Source organism: Ahaetulla prasina, chromosome 3 (assembly GCF_028640845.1).
Source record: "Ahaetulla prasina isolate Xishuangbanna chromosome 3, ASM2864084v1, whole genome shotgun sequence".
Lineage (NCBI taxonomy): Eukaryota > Metazoa > Chordata > Lepidosauria > Squamata > Colubridae > Ahaetulla > Ahaetulla prasina.
The window spans coordinates 15,313,951-15,341,816 of record NC_080541.1 but is presented as its reverse complement, the minus strand read 5'-3'; the positions used below and the strand labels follow the sequence as shown (position 1 = coordinate 15,341,816).

The 27,866-nt window shown below is 42.4% G+C and overlaps 1 protein-coding gene across 1 annotated transcript in view; it reads right to left on the bottom strand.

The window, feature by feature from the left end:
- Positions 1–27,866, bottom strand: part of ASAP1 (ArfGAP with SH3 domain, ankyrin repeat and PH domain 1) — a 128,762-nt gene that overhangs the window by 15,928 nt on the left and 84,968 nt on the right. The window contains exons 15-23 of the mRNA XM_058178499.1: positions 26,729–26,892; positions 24,866–24,999; positions 20,698–20,789; positions 19,811–19,997; positions 16,639–16,724; positions 14,714–14,829; positions 10,886–10,953; positions 10,153–10,260; positions 5,883–6,114 (exon numbers count right to left, since the gene is read on the bottom strand). Coding sequence (XP_058034482.1) covers positions 5,883–6,114; positions 10,153–10,260; positions 10,886–10,953; positions 14,714–14,829; positions 16,639–16,724; positions 19,811–19,997; positions 20,698–20,789; positions 24,866–24,999; positions 26,729–26,892 — 1,187 coding nt within the window. The remainder of the gene's footprint in view (positions 1–5,882; positions 6,115–10,152; positions 10,261–10,885; positions 10,954–14,713; positions 14,830–16,638; positions 16,725–19,810; positions 19,998–20,697; positions 20,790–24,865; positions 25,000–26,728; positions 26,893–27,866) is intronic.

Genomic DNA, 27,866 nt, shown 5'->3' with positions numbered 1-27,866 from the left:
CTTTTCCTACGATTAACTTTTACTGTGACGGGAGAAGCAGATACACGCGTAGAGACATACACACGGTTTCAGAGAGAAGGCAACACAAAGAAATTTAAAGATATTAAGGTGCGGGAAGAGAAGTTTACATGTAATAACCAAGTAAATCCACTGAATCCAATCTGGGTCGGTCAACGGGATTAGAGATTTCATCTTCATCTTTCAGATTCGTGTTGTAGCCCATTCTCAGGAAACTTCGCTTTCACCCAAATGTGCCTCATACATTCTGGTGAGAGAGACCAGAATGGGCTGGGCTCCAGCATGAGTCCAAAAACTCGGAAGACAAAACCTCTGGTCCCAGTGGACCGACCCGGATTGGATCCTGCAACATTATCTAGGGACACGTATATTTGCCTTCATTCGTAAATCAACGGGCTTATATGACACTTAAACCAGGGGATGGTATTCAGCCAGTTCTCTCTATTTCAGGCGAACTGGTAGCGGCAGCTGAGGGAGGCTCCACCCACCCGCCCAGATGTAATCACATCCCATTTATCCACATTTTTGATGGTCTGTGCATGCGCGGAAGGTCCTGCGCATGCGCGGAGGTGGCGCTGGTGCTCACATTTGCGAACCGGTAGCGAAGATAAATGAATACCGCCTCTGACTTAAACCCATTATAAAATGTCACTGACATAACATTCATTAGAATATTAAACCCATTATTTCAGCAGATGTAACTTAAGAATAACTGGGTGGAATATATTCGTACATTTAAAAATACAAATATTAAACAAAAATATCATCTCTGGCCTGAATCTTAAATTTCGGTAATAGAGCTAATGCAAAGGGTTTATTATTTAAATGGTGATTATGTCCCATAAAAATAATCTCCACTATACTGAGTCTTATCCATAGAGTAAGTCAGTTACTATTGTAAATCCCATTCGTTAAAGTTAGTCTTTTATAAATATGATTAAGACTAGATCTGACTCATTGTTTACCAATAAAAATATTCATCGACATTGGTACGAGTAAACCTAAGCAATCATTTAACTTATTATATCTAATGTTAAATCTAAAAGAAAAGTGCCGACAGCCAAGAGTACAGATTTAATGCAGTAAAGACCCCAAGTTCAAAACCCTAACAAGCCAAGTAGAACAATGATTTATCATTGTGAAATAGACTACTCTTGATCATGCGTTTATCTATGTTGAACGTCACTTGAATTGAGCAACATATCTTTAACAGATAGATTTAGCAAGGTTTAGTCTTGGAATAGATATTTTTTAACAATTATATCTGTTGTTTGTTTTTATATTAATTTCAGATTATTTATACTTTTGCTTTGACTCACTATTCCTCTAGAAAACAACTGGCTGTAGGATTATAAGCAAATACATTATCATCATCATTATTATTAGTCATTTTTAATGACCCCGTAATCCCTTGCACTGGGGGTGGAGTTGGGAAAACTGAACGGAGCTGACTGTTTACTGGCCAGATGCCCTTCCTGTCGCCAATGCGGAGTTCACAGCAGAGATATTCTCATTGTGCCCAGAGAGAGAAATATCTGCCTCTACCTAAGATCGAACTTGCAGCCTCCTGACTGTGAGATGAGAGTTCCACCTCTAGGCCACCATACCACTCAAGCAAAACACATCAATGAAATAGATTTAATCAAACTATTCATTTTTGGGTGGTGTACATACTAAGCAACTAACCAAACACTATATCTCCCTTCATTCTATTAAGCTTGATTAACACCCTGATAAAGAAGTGCAAGTCAGATTAGGCAACCATGGTTTGTTAACCGTAATCACCGGCTTCTTTGCAATGTCCTTCTTTGCAAGGGCCTCTGGTGGCTCAGGCTGCTAAGACAGTCTGTTATTAACATAGCTGCTTGCAATTACTGCAGGTTCAAGTCCCACCAGGCCCAAGGTTGACTCAGCCTTCCATCCTTTATAAGGTAGGTAAAATGAGGACCCAGATTGTCGGGGGGGGGGGCAATAAGTTGACTTTGTATATAATATACAAATGGATGAAGACTATTGCTTGACATAGTGTAAGCCGCCCTGAGTCTTCGGAGAAGGGCAGGATATAAATTCAAATTAAAAAAAAAGGTCAATTAAACCAATTTATTTGAAACAAGGCAATGTATACCCCCTGAATGACAGACTAATTAGATTAAATCTAATTGTGTCCATTGCTCAAGAGGAAGCATATTATCAATTGACCCGGGGTGTGTGTGTGTGTGTTTCATCTCTTTTAGGTGTCTGTCATAGTTGGACATGACTAAAGTTGACCTTCCCTTCAGAGCTACCATAAAGCAAGATAGCTCATTTATGAAAAGGATGGAAAGCTATGGGTTCGAATCAGTAGTGAAATTCAAAAAATTTTCCCTACTGGTTCTGTAGGTGTGGCTTGGTGGGAGGGTCATGTGACTGGGTGGGCATGGCCAACTTTTTTTTTATACTTTTTTTTTTAGCATTTTTTAACTAAAAAAAGTTTTTTAAAAGTTCCAACGATCAGCTGTGACAATCAGCTGTGCCGCGCAATCATAGGAACCCTTAAAAAAATATTTTAAAGCGGTTTTTTTACTACCTATTTGCCCGAACCGGTAGTGTTTTTTACCAATGGTTCGGGAGAACTGGCCCAAACTGGTAGCATTTCACCCCTGGTTTGAATCACCATGTGTATAGGAGCATGTGCAAAGGCAATCAACAAAGTTCCTTCTCCTTGCTTGCAATAAAGATTCCTTAGGCCTAGGTTTCAAGTTTGCTAGCCAAAGCCTCTGTGGCTCAGACTGCTAATGCAGTCTGTTATTAACAGCAGCTGCCTGCAATTACTGCAGGTTCTAGTCCCACCAGGCCCAAGGTTGACTCAGCCTTCCATCCTTTATAAGGTAGGTAAAATGAGGACCCAGATTGTTGGGGGCAATAAAGTTGACTTTGTGTATAATATACAAATGGATGAAGACTATTGCTAACATAGTGTAAGCCTCCCTGAGTCTTCGGAGAAGGGCGGGATATAAATGCAAATAATAATAATAATAAAAAAAAGCTAAGCGGTCTCTGATAAGGGATGCTGTTTGGTATCATCTATTCACTTTATTTTCTAAGAATGCTTCCAGGTTAGACTTGGGGATACAGGCAGTCCTCCACTTACGATAGTTCATTTAGTGACTGTTAAAAATTACAACGGCACTGAAAAAAGAAAGTGATTTGCGACCATTTTTCAGACAACTGTTGCAGCATCCGCCTGGTCACGTGATCAAAATTCAGACATTTGGCAACTGGTTCATGTTTATGACAGCTGCAGTGTCCCGGGGTCCTGAGATCCCCCTTTTTCCGACAAGCAAAGTCAGCAAGTATACAAAGTTAAAATATCAATTAAAAATACCTATTCAATAGTGGCCGAATTAAAACCGTCAGATTGACCTAACCTAAAATACCCCATATAAAATTACAAAGGATTAAAACTTTAAAATTTGGAATTTAAAAAATCAGTCAGTCCAGTCCCGCTTGAATAAATAAGTGAGTTTTTAATTCCCGGCGAAAGGTCCGAAGGTCAGATATTTGGCGCAAACCGGGGGGAAGGTCGTTCCAGAGCGTAGGTGCTCCAACAGAGAAGGCCCTCCCCCTGGGGGCCGCCAGCCGGCATTGCTTGGCGGACGGCACCCTGAGGAGACCCTCTCTGTGAGAGCGTACGGGTCGATGGGAGGCATAAGGTAACAGCAGGCGGTCCCGTAAGTACCCGGGCCCTAAGCCATGGAGCGCTTTGAAGGTGGTAACCAAAACCTTGAAGCGCACAAGTCAAAGATTAGAGAATGCACCCTTCAGCTTATAGTCTTAGCAATGGTTCACTGAATATAATGGTTCACTGAATATTTTCAAGCTTTGCTTGAAATTCTTACCAGAATTAGGTGTCACTGATGTTAAACATACTTCCTGTTTTCATGCTAATTAAGAATCCTCTAAGGGTTTTATCTACTTTATGGTAGTTTCACCAACATTTAATTCAATTAGGAGCCAATATATACTTTTGAAATTTTATCTGTAGTTGCTATAAAAAAAGGTGGACCATTCCTGGTATTACTAAAAATATTCAGAAGTATTTGTTAATACATGTGTAGAAGTTTCTAAACACAAGCATTCCTTTTTATTTCAAGAATGCTTGAATTTAGTGTCAGCAGAGCGATTCCTCTCAATGTAGTCTGCTTGTACTAGTGCAACCACTAAAACAAAGAATTACGGATCTCTTAAATATATCCCATCAATATAGTTATCTCTGACTGTAGCCCTTTTCTCATTCTGATTTGTCAGGTGAGAATAGCAATTGCAGAGAAGGGATCTATGCCTAAAAATAATTATACTGTTATTCCCCAACTTATGACAACAATTAAGAGAACTTCCAGTGGTGGGATTCAGCCAGTTCGCACCTATTCGGGAGAACTGGTTGTTGGAATAAATCTTATTTTGTTTTTTCCCACTTTACAGGGCTAATACTGTAAGGAACTGAAACATTCTGGTGTTGTTTCTAGCCTAATTTTTATTGCCCTGCTTACAGAAACTGCCTCTCCGGTTAACCCTTATTACATTGTAACAGCTAAGGTGAAGCACCCATCGATATGAGTGATGTTGAGTTGGCCACACCCACACGGTCACATGACCACCGAGCCATGCCTACCTAGCTGGTCATTAAGGCAGAGAATCGGTTGTTAAATTATTTGAATCCCACCACTGAGACTTTCCATCGCTGTTAAGTGAACATGGTTCCCAATGCTCAAAACTTTTTTTGCACTGGATGCTAAGTGATTCACTGCAAAAAAATTGCAGTCCTTAAACAAATCCCGTCTTGACTTTGTCGGAAGCTGCCCTGGAAGGTTGCAAATGGTGATAATATGACCCCAGAATTATGCAAATTCCATGCTGGTTGCCAAGCCTCTGAATTTTATTCTATCTTCCTGGATGGAAAAAGAGTGGGGTCATTTAATTGCTTGGAAAAATACTCTGCTACCTGTTCATTACAACCTCAGTCGGTATGCACAAAAGTAGCTGTTTTGGGAGTACTACTATTAATACATCCATGTTGGAAGCATCAAAGGGCTTCCGTGGTGAAAGGATTTGGCCAGTGACAACATCGTTGCCCAGGGGACACCCAGTTGGGGGCTCCTTTTGCATCACCACGAAGCTTTTGTACTGCTGGGCTGGCTGGAGCCAGAGCGTATGACAGGAGCTCAACACGTCCCGCAGTAGCAACGGGTCCCGAACACGAGACTGCCAATTGTCAGCCCAGCTTTCTTAACGCAGGAGCCGCCATGCTCGTTTTGTGGCGATCTATGCTCAAAACATTTACTTGAGATATTGCTGGCTGAAGAATTCTGTGAGTTGACGTCTTAAAACTGCAGTTTGAAAAAGACTTATGTATGTTAACAGAATAACTAGAGGAATCTAAAAATATTGTATGAAGATGTCACTCAGCAAAAGTTTTCTTTATCTGTCTTTATCTGGTTATAAACATGCTCTTTTTCTGGAGTTTTTAATATTGCATGCTACTTTACTGAAAAAAACCCCATAGTTTTATAGTTATATAATTGCAAAACATTAATGCCTGCCTATATAAGTTGTTGTCCACAAATTTTGGAATTTATAGCCTTGCTGCAATGTCCTTTTAATATGTTACTCAGCTCTATAAAAAACATAAAAGAGAAATAAGTTGTTTACACTTCTGTAAATACGCCTAGTGAAATGAATTGCTACTCATCACCAGCGTTGCTCAAACCATTTGAAAATCCTCTTTCAGAAAGCTAAAATTAAACAATTAAGTTTCTATAGGATTGGGGGCAAAACAGCAATCACGCCCCATTCCTGCAACACTCACAACAGTGCCGAACAAATACCTTTTCCAGCATTTCTTGGAGGAAGTGGGGGCCCATCTACAGTTGTTGGCGAAGTGGAAGAGTCGATGCTGGCAGAGACAAAAATCTGATGTGGGAAGGCGCCATAGGACAGTCTCTGTTTGTCTCGTGGAGCGCTAAGACCGGGAAGAGCCATTTTGTCCTGAGGAGAAATACTGGAAGAATGACAAAAACTCTGCGGCCTCGGAGAGCGTTCTTTCTTAATCGGACTAGGCTGTGGGAAACAAACAAAACAAAAACAACACTTTTATTTCAAGGTGCCTTCTCTATTTCACTAATAAAAGTCAAAACTTTCCAGCTGAAGGGCAGGAAACGATGTTGTTGGGTAAACCGCTGAGGCATGAACCGTGATTTTCAGTTTTGTCATGTGAAGTTTCCTTCAGCGACGGGTACAATTTTGCATTATACATCTCATGAGGGGAAAAAATATCTACTCCCAAAAAGACATTCTTGAGCTCATGGAAAGCTCATGAATTCTTCTAAACTTCTAAACTCCCCGTGAATCTTAGACCTGAAGGAGGCAAGAGAATAGGTTGATGGATGTATGGTTTCTACCAGGTTCGCCTGGTCCGGCAGTTGCGCCCCTTCCTTGATCGGGATGCCTTATGCACAGTCACTCATGCCCTCGTTACCTCTCGCTTGGATTACTGTAATGCTCTCTACATGGGGCTCCCCTTGAAGTGCACTCGGAGGCTTCAGTTAGTCCAGAATGCAGCTGCGCGGGTGATAGAGGGAGCTACGCGTAGCTCCCATGTAACACCGCTCCTGCGCAGACTGCACTGGCTGCCTGTGGCCTTTCGAGTGCACTTTAAGGTGTTGGTTACGACCTTTAAAGCGCTCCATGGCTTAGGACCTGGGTACTTACGGGACCGCCTGCTGTTACCACATGCCTCCCACCGACCCGTCGCTCCCATAGAGGGACTTCTCAGGGTGCCGTCCGCCAAACAATGTCGGCTGGCGGCCCCCAGGGGAAGGGCCTTCTCTGTGGGGGCTCCCACTCTCTGGAACGAGCTTCCCCCTGGTTTACGTCAAATACCTGACCTTCGGACATTCCGTCGCGAACTGAAGACCCATCTTTTTATTCGCGCAGGGCTGGCTTAGTTGGATTTTAAAAGGGAATTTTACCAATTTTAAATGGGGTTTTAATTGACGATGATTTTTAACATCAGGCTAATTTTGAATAAGTTTTTTAAGGGTATTTAAATTGTGTATATTTGTATTGTTGGTTTTATTTTGCCTGTACACCGCCCTGAGTCCTTCGGGAGAAGGGCGGTATAAAAATCAAATTAAATAAATAAATAAATAAATAATAAATAAATATATTTCATTATTGTCTGGTACAAGCAACCAGAACTACAGTATTTATAAAGAAGTCAGTAACTTTACTACCATCTATACCAGGGGTCTCCAACCTTGGCAACTTTAAGCCTGGAGTACTTCAACTCCCAGAATGCCCCAGCCAGCTTTGCTGGCTGGGGAATTCTGGGAGTTGAAGTCCTCCAGGCTTAAAGTTGCCAAGGTTGGAGATCCCTGATCTATACCACAAGAATCTCACCTGTTTGTCTACCTTCCAAGGACTGCAAGCTAGGCCCTTGCTTGACCCCTCCTTCCAACGTAGCTGTCAGCTTCCTAACAATTATTGAGTGAAGCTCTAAATAGATTATTAGTATTTTGTTCAGGAGCTAATTAGCATTCATCACATGAAAATACATGCAATGAATGAAGACCTATCCTACTCCAAGATCTTTGAAGCTGCATCACTCAGAATCATTAAGTCGGATAACAGAGCTTTGATTTCTCCTCCTACCCCCATCATGCATATATTATTGTACCTTACATATATTATTGTACCTTACAATCTATGCATAACTATGCATTAGTATGACGTACAAATTCATCCAGCTTCGTGAAAGCCATTGATTAATAGTCCATGCATATATATTGCATGGACTATTAATAAAAGGCTTTCACAAAGCTGGATGAATTTGTACGTCATACTAATGCACAGTTATGCATAGATTGTAGGGTATTATAAACACATTGTTTGTACACCACTCATTCATTATTGGCCGCTGCAAATAAACCTAAGTGCAGACCAGTTGCTGAGCGCCCAACGTTCAGCTACATGACCATAGGGAGGGACTCTCAGCCACTGGACCAGGGGTGAAATGCTCCCGGTTCAGACCGGATCGCCTAATCCGGTAGCGATGGCAGCAGGTTGTTCGGAGAACCGGTAGCAAAAATCATTGCCCCACCATGCCCAGCTGAGCTGTGCGATCATCAGAGGGTTTTTTTTTAACTTTTAAAAGCATTTTTTCTTCGGCCGAAAAAAATGCTTTTAAAAGTTAAAAAAAAAGCCTCTGATAATCACACGGCTCAGCTGGGATTGTCAGAGGAGCCTTTTAAAAACATTTTTTCTCAGCTGAAGAGGTTGTAAAAATGCTTTTAAAAGGCTCCTCTGATGATCCCAGCTGAGTTGCCTGATTGTCAGAGGTTTTTTTCTTTTAAAGGGAAAAAAAAAATGCTTTTAAAAGAAAAGCCTCTGACGATCGGGCAACTCAGCTGGGATCGTCAGAGGAGCCTTTTAAAAGCATTTTTTTCAGCTGAAGAGGTTGTAGAAAAAATGCTTTTAAAAGTTAAAAAAAAAAACAACCAGTCACATTACCCACCCACCCCACGCCCACAGAACCGGTGGTAACAAATTTTACATTTCATCACTGCATTGGACTTTCAGAACAAGTTCATAAGTACCCTTGGGGAGGCCCGTCATAACTTCAGATGGTTTCTAAGTGACTGGTGCTAAATTGAAGACTAACTCACGTAGCCCTTGACTTACAACCAAAATTTAAGCCCTAAGTTTTTGTTGCTAAGCAAGATAGTGGTTGTGAGCGTTGCTCCATTTTTAGATCTTTCTTGCCACAATTGTTAAGTGAATCACTGCAGTTGTTAAGTTAGTTACACATTTATTATACCCTACAATCTATGCATAACTAGTTGTTAAGTCCCAAAGATAAAAAGTTTTTTTTATTTCTTATACACGTTGTAAATGTACATTCTCTTGTTCATAAATAATCATACATATTTTTTTTTTGAAGAAAGCAAAAATAAGATATTTTAATTACATTTGGGGTTGCTCTTCTACCCTTTCTTTCCCCACCTTTCACAACAAACCTTCTTCTCCTTTTTCCCCTCCCCTCCCTCCTCTCCCCTCCTTCCCCTTCCTCTCTGCCACTCCTCCCCTCTTTTCCCCCTTTCTCACCTTCTCTCCTACTCTTGTCCCCTATACTTTCTTCCTCTCCTTCCCCTTTCTTCCATTCCTCTCTCTCCCTCTCCTCCTCTATTCCTCTCTCTTTTCTTTCTTCTTTGTTGTACAATATTTCCCTTATTTGGTATCCGAGCAACTCCAATTGTCTAATAATATATTCTCTTCTTTTGAATTCTTTTCAATTTCTTTTCCATTTTAACCAATCTATCATTTCATAATTGTACATTTATATTTATAATAATAATAATAATAATAATAATAATAATAATAATAATAATAATAATAATAATAATGATGTTTTAATTTGTATAAACTTCTAAAGAAGTTTCTAAACTTCTTTCTAAACTTCTTTCTCCTCCCCATATCCCCCTTTTCCATTTACTCTGGTGTCATCTGGGTTTCTATTTCTTTTCTGTCATTTCCCTCATTTAGCTTTCCATTATTTAAATTGTTTATCTATCATCTTTTATTCACATCTCTTTTCTAACCATACATAGAATCTTTCCCATGTCTTGAAATACACCGATTCCTCTTTATCTTCTCAAAGGTGCTTTTTTCAAGGGGCAACTGGACTTTCTGGTTTTTCTCTGAAGACGTTTCGCTTCTCATCCAAGAAGCTTCTTCAGCTCTGACTGGATGGTGGGGAAAGGAAGGGTTTACACAGGAGTATAAATTGCCTCTTGAAAAAGCGTATTTGGGACAACCATGACCTGGATGACTGACAATCTCCATGGACAAGTTGTTAAGTGAATCCCCATTGACTCTGCGGGTCGGAAGGTCAGAAAAGGTAGATCACATGACCCTGGGACACTGTAACCATCAGGAATATGAGTCAGTTGCCAAGGGTCCAAATTTTCATCACGTGACTATGGGGATGCTGCAACGGTCATAAGTCACTTTTTTCAGTGTCGTTGCAACTTCGAAGGGTCGCTAAATGAACTCAGTTGCAAACCGAGGACTACCTGTCATCCCCCAGTCCTTCTTTACCTTGTCATCCAAGTCATCGTCACTTTCGTCCATTTCTTCCTGCCGAAGATTCCACTCGTATTCGACGTGAACATGCGGATTTAATTTTCCCACTTTGGCCTGGGAGAGCTGAAATAACAGGTAATTCAGAAAGGTCGCCTTTTGTGTTAGTGAAAAACATATTCTCTTCTCGGCAGATACATTTTGTACTGTATTGAAATGCCCGGCTTTGTTCTGATTTATTGAAAATCCTTTGTGATCGTAAAAGGAATTAAGAAATAAAGCATGGTGTAAACTTTCTCATGCTTTCATCAGTATCTTCTTTTAACGACCCCATAATCTGGGCAACTGAATGGAGCAAGCAGAGTGTTTTTAATGGCCGGATGCCCTTCCTGTTGCCAATGCGTGCGGAGTTTTGTTCAGCAGATATATTCCCGTTGTGCCCAGAGGGAGAAAAATAACTGCTTCTACCTAGGCTAGAACTCACAGCCTCCAGATTGGGAGGCGAGAGCTCCATCTCTAGGCCACCACACCGCTCCTAAGGGTTCACGCTTTGAAATTAGGAATTCTCTCTCTTTTTTTTTTTTGTTGGGGGGAGGAATTAAAAAAGACTGAAAAAGAACAAAATATCAGTCTGGAATCTCTGTCTGTAGCCGATTTGTCTCACTTGCAAAAAAAAAAAGAGAGAGAGAGACATTTTCATGCACATTTTCCCTCCCCATCTTTTAATTGTAAACAAGCATGATTTTCTTACCAGATCTTCACACTGGAGAGCTTTCAGTCTCTTCGCCGTGTCCAGGGGAGTTTCGCCAGCTTGATTTACTGCAAAATGTCAGGATCAAATTAAACTACCAAATGCTGCAATAAAGCTTGATATTCATTCACCGTTAAAAGATCCAATGAAAATCAAATCATTGTGATATAGAAGGGCATCTGACTCAACTTACGACAATTAGCGACTGTTTGAAGTTACATCAGTACTAAAAAAAGGTGCCTTATGACCATTTTTCAGACTTACGACTGCTGCAACATCCCTATGAGATTTACATTCGGATGTTTGACAACTGTCTCACATTTGTGACGGTTGCAATGTCCCGGAGACATGAGATCAATGTTTGCAACCTTCTGACAAGCGAAGTCAATGGGGAAGCCAGATTCACTTAACAACCGTGTTACTAATTGAACAACTGCGGTGATTCAGTTAACAGCAAGAACATTCGTAAAATGGGGCAAGACTCACTTAACAAATTTCTCACTTAGCCACCTCCATTTTGGCCTCAATTGGGGTCATAAATTGTACCTGCTCACACAATCAACTCCCTTTTTTCCACTTTGTAATGAATTCCTTAATTCGGAGTAGAAATAGCGTGACTGGATATAGCTGAGCGTTTACTGGCCGGATGCCCTTCCTGACGCCATGCTCACACAATCAACTGAGTAGTGTAACACAACACACCTCTCACAATCCCTTTCATAACCAAAATATTGGCTCTGAGGAGATGCTCTGAGACCAGCCTTTGGATCAAGAAATGGAGGTCACAGGACTGTGTGTAATTCTGGCAGGGGATCAAGCAGTCCCAATATAATCGCTGATCCGAGAGCGATATCTTATTCCAAAATTGCACAGGTTTCCACGAAAACACAATAACCAAACAGGATAGGTACAGATTCCAACGGATAGAATTGGGACTGCAGAAAGAACAACTATGCCTTCCGTAGAAGACCTGTATATTGCATGGGTCAGAAGGAGGCCGAAGAAGGTATTTGCAGACCTGTCAAATCCTGGACATAAACTGTTTTAACTCCTTTCCTCAGGATGATGCTACAGGCCATTGCAGGCCAAAACAATTAGACCCAGGGATAGTTTTTTGCCGGTGCCATCACTCTGCTCATCATCTAAGATGCACTTTTTCGCCCCCTAAGAGGGTGGAAATGTTGGTGCGTCTAACACAGAATACAGCCATTTTTGGCCTCCTGAAATCCTGCCCCGCGTGTCCCATTTTTGTCAAAAACAAGCCTGTTTTTCGCAAAAACGGGGTGCGCAGAGGGTTTTTATAAGGCACATAGAGATTTCGAAGAGGAAAACAAGGGTGCTCCTGGGGGCCGGGGAGGGCAAAAACGTTTTTTTTCTTGTTTTCCTCTTCGAAATCTCTATGTGCCTTATACTCCAGTGTGTTTTATAATCCGAAAACTACAGTAATTCCCACAGCTGATAAAATAAAGTGACTGCTAATTTTTCTCTAATGTATATATATATATATATATATTAATCCATAAGGCATGTCTGCAGTATTATTATTAATCCTTTTCATTATTCTTTACTTTCCCCTTTTATTGTCTGAACACTTTAGCATTATTATCATCTTTTTTATTGATTAAACATGAAACAACTGAACATTTAAAAATGTATCACAAATATTATTGACTGGCGCTAATGGTTGATACGGGTTGCTGCCAGCATCCTAGGTATCGACCAAGTAGCTTCTTAAAATGTACAATGTTCTGAGTAGTGCAGATTTTTTTTTGCAATTCTGCTGGGATTATTGCAGGAAGCTGCAATTTCTTCTTCTTATTATTATTATATTATGTTGTTTTGCAAGTACATTGAGTGCTTAAGAGCCATGATGACACAGTGGTTAGAGAGCAGTACTGCAGGCTACCTCACTGCTCACTCCAGCAGTTCGATTCTGACCAGCTCAAGGTTGACTCAGCCTTCCATCCTTCTGAGGTGGGTAAAATGAGGACCCAGATTGTTGGGGACAATAGGCTGACTCTGTAAACAGCTTAGAGGGGGCTGTAGAGCACTGTGAAGCAGTATATAAGTCTATTGCTATTCTGTATTAAAGATAATTTCCTTTTGTGTCTAACCACACTTGGCCAAATAAGTAAAATATATACAAAACTACAGGAAGGAGGCACTGTGGATCGGTTGCTTCTCTTTTCCAAAAGTGAACTCCAGAAAAGTTAAGTGGATTGAGGAATGACCAGGAGGGGAGAGGCCAAGTATATGAGACCCAGAGGAACAGGGAGTGGAGAATGTAGTGCCTCATGGGGTGGAGGAGTTCAGGGCAGGGCCACATGGGAGATGGGGAGGTGCTGCAGTGCAGGCTGAGGCCTGTGTCAAGCTTCCAAGGGTCACCCCCCACTTCTGTGCACGCCCTATGTTCCGCTTAATAACCCATGAGGTCACTAGATTACTGCAACAGGGCCAGTGGTCATTAAAAAATGCGATCACATAGGTTCCTCACTTAACGACCATCATGACTTACAACCATAATTCTGGGTTGAATTGTGGTCGTAAGTTGAGGACTACCTGCAATTAGAATAAATGGAAATTTACATGGTGTGTCAGATAGACCACACTTCAGAAGAATAATACAGGATCTTTTTTGAAGTTGGCAAATGGGCAAAACGAAAATAATGTTTTGCTTTTGAACATATGAGCAAGTAGGCTCAAACTGGGTTTCTTGATTTCCGGTGCAAAAACTAGATAGGGGAACGAAGGAAACAGAATTACAAATTATGGCCCTTCCCGTATTATATTTCATTTATGAATGTTGGGACCACACTTGAAAATTGTTCATTATTCAACCCTTTGATGAAGGGCATCTTATTTTTACAAGTTAACTTCAAAAGCAGTGACAGCTGAGGTAAATCTTCAAAGGCCTAGCTGAAATATGAACAAAATGCAAATTGAGAATCACCAGGAGATTGCACATTGGGAAAAGCTTTTAGGGTAATTACTAGAGGAATATTGGTAATTACTTCCAGTCAACTGTGCCTATTTTATAGTGAATACAGAGAGAGGAGGGGAGGGGAAGAGGAAGGGGGAGAGGTAGGGAGAGAGAGAGGGAGGGAGGGAGGGAGAGAGAGAGAGAATGAAAGAGGGAGAGGGAGGGAGAGGGAGAGAGGCACAGAAAGGAGGAGAGGATGAGGAAGGGGAGGGGGGAGGGAGGGAGAGAATGAGAGAGGAGGGAGAGGAGGAAGGGGAGGAGGAGAGATGGACAGGAAGGGGAGAGAGAGAGGGAGGAAGGGGAGGGGAGAGGAGGAGGGAGAGGGAGGAGGAGAGGAGGAGAGGAGAGAGAGAGGGAGAGGAGGAAGGGGAGAGGATGGGAGGGAAGAGAGAGGGACCGGAAGGGGAGAGGAAGAGGAAGGGGAGGGGACGGAGAGAGAATGAGAGAGGAGGGAGAGGAGGAAGGGGAGAGGAGGAGAGAGGGAGAGGAGAGGAGAGGGAGGGAGGGAGAGGAGGAGAGAGGAGAGAGAGGGAGAGGAGGAAGGGGAGAGGATGGGAGGAGAGAGAGAGGGACCGGAAGGGGAGAGGAAGAGGAAGGGGGAGGGGGGACGGAGAGAGAATGAGAGAGGGAGGGAGAGGGAGGGAGAGAGGGGGAAGGGGGGAAGAGTGGGAGGGAGAGGGAGAGAGAGAGGGGAGAGGGAGAGGGAGAGGGAGGAAGGGGGAGAGAACAAGCGAGAGAGAATGTACTGGAAGTATGTATTCAGAGACATACACACATATGTATGTGTGTGTGTGAATATATACTTTCAGTTCTTTTTTATTGACTAATAGTGAAGAGAACATACTCACCTATATGCAAAGTTGGCTTCCCCTTCAAAACCAACTTCAAACACTCTGGTTTGTTATATATACTGCAATAATGTAGAACTGTATTCCCCAACGCTGTTTGCTTATCCAGGTTTCCACTAAATTAAAAAAAAAAAAAAGGGAAAAAAATTTCCTATATTAGCTTTTATACCTAATCATGGATTTACATTTGGGATATGCAGTACATACGGTATCTGTGAATTCATTTTATTCTGAAAAAAGTGTATAATGGACGCGAACCACAATGACTATGAAATGTGGAGACTCTTTAGGTAGGCCTCGACTTACAACCATTCATTCAGTGACCATTTAAAGTTGCACTGAAAAAAGTGATTTATAGCCGTTTTTCACATTTTCACGATCTTTGCAGCAACCTTATGGTCACATGACCAAAAATTTGGATGCTTGGCAACTGGCATGTATTTATGACAGTTGCAGTGTCCCGGGGTCATGTGATCCCCTGTTGTGACCTTCTGGCAAGCCAAGTCAATGGGGGAAGCCGGATTCATTTAACAACCATGTTATTTAACTGCAGTGATTCACTCAACAACTGCGGCAAGAAAGGTTGCACGGTGAGGCAAAATTCACTTAACAACTGTCTTGCCTAGCGACAGAAATTTGGGGCTCGATTGTGATGGTAAGTCGAGAACCACCTACCTATACAACACCAAGAACCAAGCAGCACTCATCCCCAGCTGACCAATCGAAAAATGCACACGTTCTTGAATCAATGTCTCATCTCTGATTTTCTTACCAATCCTGCAATACCCAAAATCTCCTCACCCCACTCTCAACTAAAGGGAAATAAAATCAGCAGTTGGCTTTCTCCTCCTGCTCCACCCATATTTTAGCTTGGTCTAATGACTTCATTTATCTATCTATTATATCTGTCTGTCATCTCTCTCTCTCATCTATTATCATATCTGTCATCTACCTTTCTTTCAATCTATCTATCTATCTATCTATCTATCTATCTATCTATCTATCTATCTATCTATCTATCTATCTATCTATCCTATCTATCCTGTCATTCTATCCATCTATTCATCTATCTATCAACTTTGTCATATCTATTATCATATCTGTCATCTCTCTCGCTCATTTATTATCATATCTGTCATCTATCTCTATCTGTCTGTCTGTCTGTCTGTCTATCATCTATGTCATATCTATTATCATATCTGTGTCATCTATCTCTCTATCTCTCTATCTACTTCATCATATCTATTATCATATCTGTGTCATCTATCTATCTATCTATCTATCTATCTATCTATCTATCTATCTATCTATCTATCTATCTATCTATCATATCTATTATTATATCTGTGTCATCTATCTACCTAGCCAGCCAGCCAGCCAACCATACTGTCATTCTATCTCTATCAACTTTGTCATATCTATTACCATATCTGTCTGTCATAGCTCTCTCTCTCATCTATCTATCTGTCTGTCTGTCTGTCTGTCTGTCTGTCTATCTATCGTCATTCTATCTCTTTTTATCTATCATTCTATCTATCTCTCATATTTAAGAACTGACCATCTCCTTCACAGAGGTACGCTGGATGATGCACAATAAGAAACTGAAAACATAAAAACCAGTATATAAAATTTAAAAGAGGCCAGAAATGTTAGAAACAAAGAGGTGAGACCTTTCAGGATACTAATCCATGGCTGTGTTCTTATCTGCATGCCCAAACAAGGGGACAGACCCATGTTTTTACGCCTTGAGGGAAGGTCAAGAGACTGGGGCCCTACCCCACCAGGGGCGGGGGAGAGGAGAGAGTGTGCCCTGAGTTACGCATGTGATTACACCTGTCAGGGAGGTGTAATCACATGCGTAACTCAGGCAGACAGTATTTTTAGGCTTATATGCCACCATAAAAAACAAACAAACCAGCTGTTACCAGTTTTGTACAAGGAAGTCGATCAGATGGAGTGTGGTGTGATCAGCAGTCCGGACTGCTAAATGAAGAGCAGTTTCACCTGGCTCCTAAAGACAGAAAGAAAAGATGAAAATTAACAGCTCTGGGATCATTTGTGTCCTCACAGAATAACAGAGTTGAAAGGGACCTTGGAGGTCTTCTAGTCCAATCCCCTGCTCAGGCAGGAAACTCTACACTACTTCAGACAAATGATGGTTCAATCTCCAGTGATGGAGCACCTACAACTTCTGGAGTCGGCAAGTTAATCCACTGATTAATTGTTCTCTCTGATGGGAAATGTTCTGATGAAATGTTTAGTAAAAGGCAAATGATCACTCTCACCCACAATATATTTCTACGGTCCTCGACCTACAACCATTTGTTCACTGACCACTCAAAGTTACAGCAGAACTGATAAAAAGCGAGTTGCGACCAGTCCTCACACTTATGACTGCTGCAGCATCAGGTGGTTTTTTTTGCTGGAAACCAGCAGAAGTCGTTATAAATTGTAGTCATCTGACCACAGAAAGCTGCAACTGGCTGTAAAGGTGCACTGGTTGCTAAGTGACCATCATGCCATATGATGGAAATTCCAGCTCCAGTATGGTTGTAAATCGAGGACTGCCTGGAAGAATATGCAATTCCCTACTTTGTTATATGGAAGAAATAGTTGGATGTATCAGGAGCCAGGCTGAAGGCAGGAGGAATGGCCGCCTTAGCAATAGCAACAGCAATAGCAATAGCATTTAAGACTTATATACCACTTTACAGTGCTTTGCAGCCCTCTCTAAGCGGTTTACAGAGTCAGCCTATTGCCCCCAACGATCTGGGTCCTCATTTTACCCACCTCGGAAGGATGGAAGGCTGAGTCAACCCTGAGCCTGGAGAGATTTGAACTGCCAAATTGAAGGCAGCTGGCAGTCAGCAGAAGTAGCCTTCAGTACTGCACTCTAACCCAGGGGTCGGCAACCTTAAACTCTCAAAGAGCCACAAAGGTCCTAACCGGAAGCCCCCCATTCAATTCTGGAGCTGACCGGAAGTCTGGTTTTCCCACCATAGAGTCTCCTCCTAGTGTGGCATCCTTTTTCCTCTGCCGACCGGAAGTCCGGTTCCCCCACCACAGAGTCTCCTCCTAGCACGGCGTCCTTTCCTAACCGAAAGCCCTATTCATTGTGGAGCTGTAGCAGAGGGATGAAAGAGCCATATGCGGCTCTAGAGCTGTGGGTTGCTGACCCCTGCTCTAACCACTGCACCACCATGGCTCCTAGAAGTGTTTGGTTAACACAGAATGGTCAAAAAACGTAATCATAGATCTATTTTGAGAGGGGAGGGAGGGAGAGCGAGAGCGAGAGAGGTGTGTATTGCTACAAATTATACACTACAAAACCACGTTATAAAAAAGACATTGAGACTTTGGAAAAAGTGCAAAGAAGAGCAACTAAGATGATTAAAGGCCTAGAGACAAAAACATACGAAGAACGGTTGAAGGAACTGGGTTTGGCCAGTCTAGAGAAAAGAAGGACGGGGGGGGGGGGCGGACAAGATAGCAGTATTCCAGTATTTGAAGGGCTGCCACAAAGACAAGGAAGTCAACTTATTTCCAAAGCACCAGACGACAGCACAATAAACAGTGGATGGAAACTAATCAAGAAACCACCTAGAATTTGGGAGAAACTTCCTAACAGTGAGGACAATTAACCAGTGGAACAACTTGCCTCCAGAAGTCATGGGTGCTTCATCCCTGGAGGTTTTTAAGAAAAGACTGCATAGCCACCTGTCTGAAATGGTATAGGGTCTCCTGCTTGAGCAGAAGGTTGGACTAGAAGCTCTCCAAGGTACCTTCCAGCTTTATTCTGATTAAAATATCATGATTAGTAGACCAGAGGAATGCTGTTGATATAATTTACTTGGACTTCAGTAAAGCATTTGATAAAGTAGATCATAACCTACTACTAGATAAAGTAGAAAAATGTGGGTTAGACAGCACCACCACCAGATGGATCCGTAACTGGCTGGCCAACCGCACTCAACGTGTAGTCCTCAACGGAACTACATCCACATGGAGGGAAGTATGCAGCGGAATACCCGAAGGCTCTGTTTTAGGCCCAGTACTCTTCAACATCTTCATCAATGACTTGGACGAGGGGATAGATGGGGAACTCATCAAATTTGCAGATGACACCAAGCTGGCAGGAATAGCCAACACTCCAGAAGATAGGCTCAAATTACAGAAAGATCTTGACAGACTTGAACATTGGGCGCTATCTAACAAAATGAAATTCAACAGTGAAAAAAGTAAGGTTCTACATTTAGGCAAAAAAACCAAAATGCACAGGTACCGTATATGTGGTACCTTGCTCAATAGTAGTACCTGTGAGAGGGATCTTGGAGTCCTAGTGGACAACCATTTAGATATGAGCCAGCAGTGTGCAGCTGCTGCTAAAAAAGCCAACACAGTTCTGGGCTGCATAAACAGAGGGATAGAATCAAGATCACGTGAAGTGTTAGTGCCACTTTATAATGCCTTGGTAAGGCCACACTTGGAATACTGCATTCAGTTTTGGTCACCACGATGTAAAAAAGATGCTGAGATTCTAGAAAGAGTACAGAGAAGAGCAACAAAGATGATTAGGGGACTAGAGGCTAAAACATATGAAGAACGATTGCAGGAACTGGGTATGTCTAGTTTAATGAAAAGAAGGACTAGGGGAGACATGATAGCAGTGTTCCAATATCTCAGGGGCTGCCACAGAGAAGTGGGAGTTGGGCTGTTCTCCAAAGCACCTGAGGGTAGAACAAGAAGCAATGGGTGGAAACTGATCAAGGAAAGAAGCAACTTAGAACTAAGGAGAAAATTCCTGACAGTTAGAACAATTAATAAGTGGAACGACTTGCCTGCAGAAGTTGTGAATGCTCCAACACTGGAAATTTTTAAGAAAATGTTGGATAACCATCTGTCTGAGATGATGTAGGGTTTCCTGCCTGGGCAGGGGGTTGGACTAGAAGGCCTCCAAGGTCCCTTCCAACTCTGTTGTTATTATTATATTATTATGACTATGATGCGCTTGTTCTTTTTTGATTTAGCATTTTTTTGTGTGCGTATGAGTTTCCCCTTAAATGTATGTAAATTCAGATCTCAAGTCTTAGATCTCACCTGTCCAGGCTCTAAGAGTGGTTCCATTAGTTCAACTCCTTCTGCATAGACTTGAAGTAGTGCAAGTAAATCCTTGGATCTAACAGCCTCTAGTAGTTCATTCAGTTTAGCTGCTGCCGACGCACAGGTCTTTCTGGAGTACTTATGATCAACATATTTAGCAGTAATAAATTCTTTGCGGGCAGTCCTGAAAAACCAAAGGAAGCAAAAAACATCCACAGACTGCTTTTTGCAGCAATGACCTTATTCAAAGTTACATTTCACAGATCAACCTTTCAGTTTGACGGATTAAACATGAAGAAAAATGAAGAAGCAATTAGTCATCTACACCAGCAGTCACCAACTATTAATCTTCTCTTTGTTCCCATCACCCATCTCCTTCCACTTATGACTGTATGACTGTAACTTTGTTGCTTGTATCCTTACGATTTATACTGATATTGTTTCCTGATTGCTTATTTGTAGCCTATGACTATCATTAAGTGTTGCATGATTAAGTGTTAAATTTGTACCCTATGACTATCATTAAGTGTTGTAAGTGTTGTACCTTGATGAAGGTATTCTTTCTTTTATGTACACTGAGAATGTATGTACCAAGTCAAATTCCTTGTGTGTCCAATCACACTTGCCCAATAAAAAAAAATTCTATTCTGTTCTAAATACAAACTGAATTTGTTTTTATGAATTATGATATACATCACCCAAGTAAGTTGAGATGGGCAGCTACAGAAATCAAATAAACAAACAAAAAAAACCTACAGAAGGATCCTGAAGCAGCCTCCCCTCCAATTTTGCAACTTTCAAAGGAACAAGTTATTCCCAAATGAAGTCTTTGATGATTTGCACAAGCCTAATAGCTGTAAATTCCACTTTTTTTTGTTACTTACATATCACTTGATGGAGTGGGTTTTGGAGATGGAGTTGGTAAGTTTCCCTCCATAATGTCATTAAAACTATTATTTCCTATATTCTTGGCCAGCTAAAAAGGAAACAAACAAACAAAAAAGAGTATGCAATTAAACGTAAGCCATTAATCTAAGACTTTTCAACCACGATATAATTTAAGCCTATTTGATGTTTAAAAACTATCCTTCAACACAATTTTATAAATACCATGAGAGTGAAAAGCAAATGCAAGACTTGATTGTCTACGTTCGACAGCCCAGGAGCTGTGCAGAAGATGACCTGCTTTAGTGATTAGAAAATTCAGCCTCTGACAACCCAAAGGTGCTTTTTCAAAAGGCAACTGGATATTGTTTTTTTCCGTGAAGACATTTCGCTTCTCATTCAAGAAGCTTCTTCAGCTCTGATCAAATGATGGAGAATGGAAGGATTTTTTTTCTTTCTGAGAGTCGTTGAGGACCCTTGGAGGTTTATCTGTCCCCTCAGGGTCACCTATATCAGGGGTCTCCAACCTTGGCTACTTTTAAGCCTGGTGGACTTCAACTCCCAGAATTCCTCAGCCAGCAAAGCTGGCTGGGGAATTCTGGGAGTTAAAGTCTGCTAGGCTTAAAAGTTGCCAAGGTTGGAGACCCCTGATCTTTATAATGCAAATGTTTCTTGGAACTGCTGAAAAGACTGTATTGTAAATAGGATATAGGCAGAGATAGTATTCAGCCGGTTCGGACCATTTCAGACGAACTGGTAGCAGCAACTGCGGGTGGACCCGACCCCTGCCCTGATGTAATGGCATCCTATTTAGCCACGTTTTCAAGGCCAGGCGCATGCGCATAATGTACACGCAAGAGCAAAGCGCATGTGCGAAAGGCCAGGCGCTACACGGAAGGTGCATGCGCAGCAAACTGGTGGTAAGACTATGTGAAACCCACCACTGGATATAGGTACTTTATCCCTCCATTTAGAGAGGGTCATTCAGTCTTAATGCAGATGGTCTCTTTGACCCCTTTTTCAAAGATTTGTAAAGGGAGATGTATGTGTTCCCTTACATCGTTGATGCCCTAAGCCAGTGATGGTTAACCTTTTTGCCATTGCGTGCCGGGGGTGGGTGGGGGAGACAGGTGTGTGTGTCACGCGTGTGTGTGCCCACACCCCGCACATGCGCACACAACTCTCCCCCCCACAACACGTGATGGCTTGGTAGGCCCGTTTTTCTCTCTTACCTGTCTCCAGAGCCTCTCTGTGAGTCTGGGAGGGTGGAAAATGGTCTTTCTCATTTCCCTGGAGGCCCCCCGGAGGCCAGAAACGGCCCGTTTACCAACTTCCGGTTGGACAGGAAGTGACGTTTTTTGCTGTCCCCAGCCTCCAGAGACTCCTAGAGAGGCTCTGGGGGCCGGGGACAGCAAAAAATGTCACTTCCTGTCCAACCAGAAGTTGGCAAACGAGCCATTTCTGGCCTGGGGAGGGCCTGGGGAGGGGTGGCCTTCCCCACCACCACCCAGGCCCTTTGGAGGCAGGAAACAGCCTGTTTCCCTACTTCTGGTGGGCCCAGAAGGCCCGAAAATCAGCTGGGCACTGCGCGCATGTGCACTGGAGCTGAGCTCATGTGCCCACTGATATGGCTACGCATGCCACCTGTTGTATGCGTGCCATAGGTTCGCCATCCCGGCCCTAAGCAATTAAAGCAGCAAATTAAAAGAGCTGAAGAAGTTTCTTTGGATGAGAAGCAAAACATCTTCAAAGAAAAACCAGAAAGTCCAGCTGCCTCTTGAAAAAAAGCACCTTTGGGACAACCATGACCTGGATGACTGAGAATCTCCACAGACATTCAGCACATTAAACAGTACCTGCAAAACAAGTGGAAACTGCTAGGATATTTTGGTACAGGTGACATATGGTCAGGCAATTGAGTTAACATGCCTACACTAATTACAACTTCTGGTCACTTTTCTAAAGTCTTCCTGCAGACAGCATGTTGCAAACTGTCAAAGCAGTATTTAATCAAGTCCTGGATAATCACACTTAAATCTGATCAGTGCAAGAATAGTCACAGCTGGCTTGCCGGTCACCAAAGTTCTCATCTTAACTGCCACCTGCAAATTAGGAGGAATTGATCATGGAATAATCCTCAACTGCAAATCTGCTCCGTCAGGAGGAATGCAACTCCAACAAAACAGAATTAGTCTCAGTCCCTGTCTTAGTTTCATGTTTTAGCAATAACACATTTGTTATTTGCATTGTCTTGTCCGGATTCAATTCAATAGGCTTTTCTCAAACCCATTCCCAATCTGAGCACGCTGAACCTCATGGAAACTTCCTGAGAATCCCCAGCCTCTTAAAAACCACACCATCTTTAGTTTCTGGAAATAAATCTTCTATATAGGACAGTGGTTCTCAACCTTTATAGTGCTGCGACCCCTTTAATACAATTCCCCACGATGTGGCCACCCCCAACTGTAAAATTATTTTCGTTTTGAATTTATCGCGCCTGAAGCCATATTGGCTAGCGATCTGAACTGCTTGCGATTGCCTTGAGGACGGAGGCATTAAAGCGGAGACTTCTCCCCTATTAAGTTTATCGCACCTGAAGCCAGATTAGGCTAGCGATTGGGAGTGATTGCAGCTGGCTTGAGAGGGAGACATCAGAGCAAAGATTTCTCTCTTTTTTAATTCATCATGCCTGAAGCCAATTCGGCTAGCGATTTGAAGAGCCTGCAACTGGCTTATGGCATCAATCATTGGAGCGCGATTCTTCAACTCGCAAGCATACTTCCCATATTTCCGATGGTCTTAGGCGACCCCTGGCAAATCGTCATTCGACCCCCAATGGGGTCGCGACCCACAGGTTGAGAACCGCTGATATAGGAACAGGCCCCATGTATCTTGGATATGGCGTGGCAAGACAAAATCAATCTGTTTCAGGACCAGAATTCCCTGGAACACCTCAAACTGCCTCAACTCCAGATTGAACGTAGATTTCTGAAGAATTATCAATACATAGTCAGTTTGGTCTAGTGGAAGAGGCAGTTCGATCTAGTGCAGGGATGTCCCACCTCGGTAATTTTAAGACATGTGGACTTCGACTCCCAGAATTCTCCAGCCAGCTATGCTAGATGAGGAATTCTGGGAGTTAAAAGTCCAAAGGTCTTAAAAGTTGTCAAGATTGGATATCCTTGGCCTAGTGCAGGGATGTCAAACTCAAGACCCTCAGGCCACATCTGGCCCATAGGGCCAGCCTGGAAATAACAAAGGACTAGCCCGCGGTGCCTCTGCTAGCAAAAACAGGTCCCATGTATCTTGGATATGGCGTGGCAAGACAAAATCAATCTGTTTCAGGACCAGAATTCCCTGGAACACCTCAAACTGCCTCAACTCCAGATTGAACGTAGATTTCTGAAGAATTATCAATACAGTTTGGTCTAGTGGAAGAGGCAGTTCGATCTAGTGCAGGGATGTCCCACCTTGGTAATTTTAAGACATGTGGACTTCGACTCCCAGAATTCTCCAGCCAGCTATGCTAGATGAGGAATTCTGGGAGTTAAAAGTCCAAAGGTCTTAAAAGTTGTCAAGATTGGATATCCTTGGCCTAGTGCAGGGATGTCCCACCTGGTAATTTTAAGACATGTGGATTGACTCCCAGAATTCCTGGAACACCTCAAACTGCCTCAACTCCAGATTGAACGAGATTTCTGAAGAATTATCAATACAGTTTGGTCTAGTGGAAGAGGCAGTTCGATCTAGTGCAGGATGTCCCACCTGGTAATTTTAAGACATGTGGATTGACTCCCAGAGTCCCTCAGCCAGCAAAGCTGGCTGAGGAACTCTGGGAATTGAAGTCCACAAGTCTTAAAGGGACCAAGGTTGGAGACCCCTGGTTTAAGACATCAGACTAGAAACCAGGAGACCCTGAGTTCTAGCCCTGCATTAGGTATAAAAGGGTGAGTGACTCTGGGCCAATCACTGTTATATCTCAGCCCAACTCACCTCATAAGGGTTGTTGTTGCGGGGAAAATAAAAGGGAGGAAAGAGTAATAGGTATGTTTGCTGCCTTAAGTTACTTATAAAAATCATAAAGGTGGAACATAAATGCTAGTTTGTCGATTTCCCCCCCTCGTAATTACAGCAAGTGGATAATACTTATTTCATAAAGCTGTTTACCAAGAGTTCGGATGTTCCTAATTTGTCCAGTTCTAAAGATTGGATTCGAGAAATATGAACACCCATTTCTCTATGTATTCCGGAACATTCTATACAGGTTAAGATGCCCAGGTTAGTAGAAAGCCAAGTTGGATCTGAGGAAAATGAAAAATAGATAAGAACAATGTTACAAATCTTTTTTTATCTTCAATAATGACGACAACTTTGGGTACAGTTTGTCCTCGACTTATGACCAACGGATATGAAATTTCCATTGCTAGTTGTTAAGTGGGTTTCGCCCCGTTTTGTTCCGTTTCTCAACAGAGTTGTTAAGTGAATCACTGTAGTTGGTAAAACAGTTGTTAAGTGAATCTGGCCAACCCCATTGACTTTGCTCGTCAGAAGGTCACAAAAGGGGATCACGTGACCCCAGGACGCTTCCAATCCATCATAAATATGACCTAGTTGTCAAGCGGCCAAATTTTGATCATGTAACCCTGGGGAATGCTGCAGCGGTCGTAAATGTGAAAAATGGTCCTAAGTCACTTTTTTAAAATTGCTGCTGTAACTTCGAACGGTCACTAAATGAATGGTTGTAAGTTCAGGACTATCTGTAGTTTATTGTAATTGCAAACACCTAATGCTTCTTGATACGTCTGTTAAACTTTAGACTGTGTATTGAAAGACGTCTTAGGAACAAACTACACAGTCACAAACTACCAGCTCTGTGTTGGGCAGCCCTATTTTTTTTTTTTAAATAAATAGAAAGAAAGGTACAAGACCAACTATATGGCACACCCTGCCATACATTTTCGGAATATTTCGGAAGCAGTGGAATGCAACTTCTGAGAGCTGAAAGTGGGCATTGCACAGCAAGGGTCTCCAACCTTGGCAACTTGAAGACTTGTGGACGTCAACTCCCAGAATTCCTCAGCCAGCTTTGCTGGCTGAGGAATTCTGGGAGTTGACGTCCACAAGTCTTCAAGTTGCCAAGGTTGGAGACCCCTGATCTACAGGATCTCCTTCATGGATTGCCCCTGTGACCATGTAGGACAGATGGGGAGGAAGCTAATCACCCGACTGCAAGAACACAAGCGGTCAGACGAGGAGACCCAAACTGATTGGTAGCCTCACATTGCAATGAAACAAGGATGTACATTCAATTTCACAGCTACCGTGTTTCTCCCAAAATAAGATAATTTTTGCTCCAAAAGACGCATTAGGGCTTATTTTCTGATTAGGTCTTTTTGGGGGGGAAATACGGTATTAAATGCACCCATCTGGCTGACAATCTTAACTGGGGTTTATTTTGGGGGGTAGGGCTTATATTACGAGCATCCTGAAAAAATCATGCTAGGACTTATTTTCCGGTTGGGTCTTATTTTCGGGGAAACAGGGTACTAAGATTGTTGGCAGAGCAGGTACAAAAACAGCCAGGGAAATGATTGCAGCCTGGGAAAGAAGCCCCTTGTCAGTCAACAGGAATGCTCATTTATCATTAGCTAGGAGCCCATGGAAACAACAGCCAATGACTTAATAGCTGGCCATCAACACCCCAATCAAAAGAAAAAGCCAGACACAATGGAATAGCCCAGGGGTCTGCAAACTTGGCTCTTTTAAGACTTGTGGACTTCAACTCCCAGAGCTGGCTGAGGAACTCTGGGAGTTGAAGTCCACAAGTCTTAAAAGAGCCAAGTTTGCACACCCCTGGAATAGCCTAAAGGACACATTCTGAAGGGAGAGAAGTTCCCTGAGGATGGACTCCAGCATGGGTCTGAAAGCTCGGAAGACGAAATCTCTGCTCCTGATGACCGACCCAGATTGGATCTTGCAGTAAAGAAACACATTTCCTAAGTAAGTTATTGTTAATGTACACTCAAGTACCTGGTGATCCACAGTCACAACAGACATCATTTCCAGCCAATCTCTGAACGTCATCGATGATGGCTTTTGTAAGATCTTCAAGACTGTTCTCCCCTGTGCTCTGTTCTCCCCGGAATGCCATATTTAAAGCTTCTTCTTTGCTGTTGGTCAATACTGATATCCAACTATAATAAGACAGAAACGATCGCAACATTTACCCAATTATAAAAGAAATACAACAGGGAGGAAGAGATTATGAAAATTGCTCCCTATTCTTATTTTATTCCATCTCTTTAAAACTTTGAAGGAGGTGAAAGAAGAAAATTTGGAAGACAATACAAAGGTCCTTGACTTATGACTCAATGGAGCCCAAAATTACTGTGGCTAAGCAAGACAGTTGTTAAGTGAGTTATGTCCCATTTTGTTAGGCCCCAAGAACAGTTTTTCCCCCGAACACAATCACCCTGCTAAACAAATAATTCCCTCAACACTGTCAAACTATTTACTAAATCTGCACTATTAATCTTCTCATCATTCCCATCTCCTTCCACTTATGTATGACTGTAACTTTGTTGCTTGTATCCTTACGATTTATATTGATATTGTTTCCTGATTGCTTATTTGAACCCTATGACTATCATTAAGTGTTGTATCTTATGATTCTTGATGAATGTATCTTTTCTTTTCTGTATACTGAGAGCATATGCACCAAGACAAAAATAAAGGGGAGAACTGATGCTTCACGGATCTCATTTAACTGTGATCCATCTAACTTACTGCTTTAACATGTAACTTGTCACTAGAGTGTAAAGATTTCAATGTTGCGGTTCCAATTTTATGAGAATTAACATGGTGTTGTGGTTAAGGAGGGGGCGCGATGGCTCAGCAGTTAAAGATGCTGAACTAGTCAGCTGGAAAGCTGACACACTGGGTTGGAGACCCCGCGCCGCACAGTGGAGTGAGCTCCCATTCCTTGTTCCAGCTCCTGCCCATCAGGCAATTCGAAAGCATGCAAATGCGAATAGATTGGGGTGTCAAATTCGATTTCATTGAGGGCCGCATCAGGGTGGTATTTGACCTCAAGGGTGGGTGGGTGGCCAGGGAGGGCTCGGCCAGCTCGACATCACTCATGTTGGTGCTCCTTTGATGGCCCGAGTGC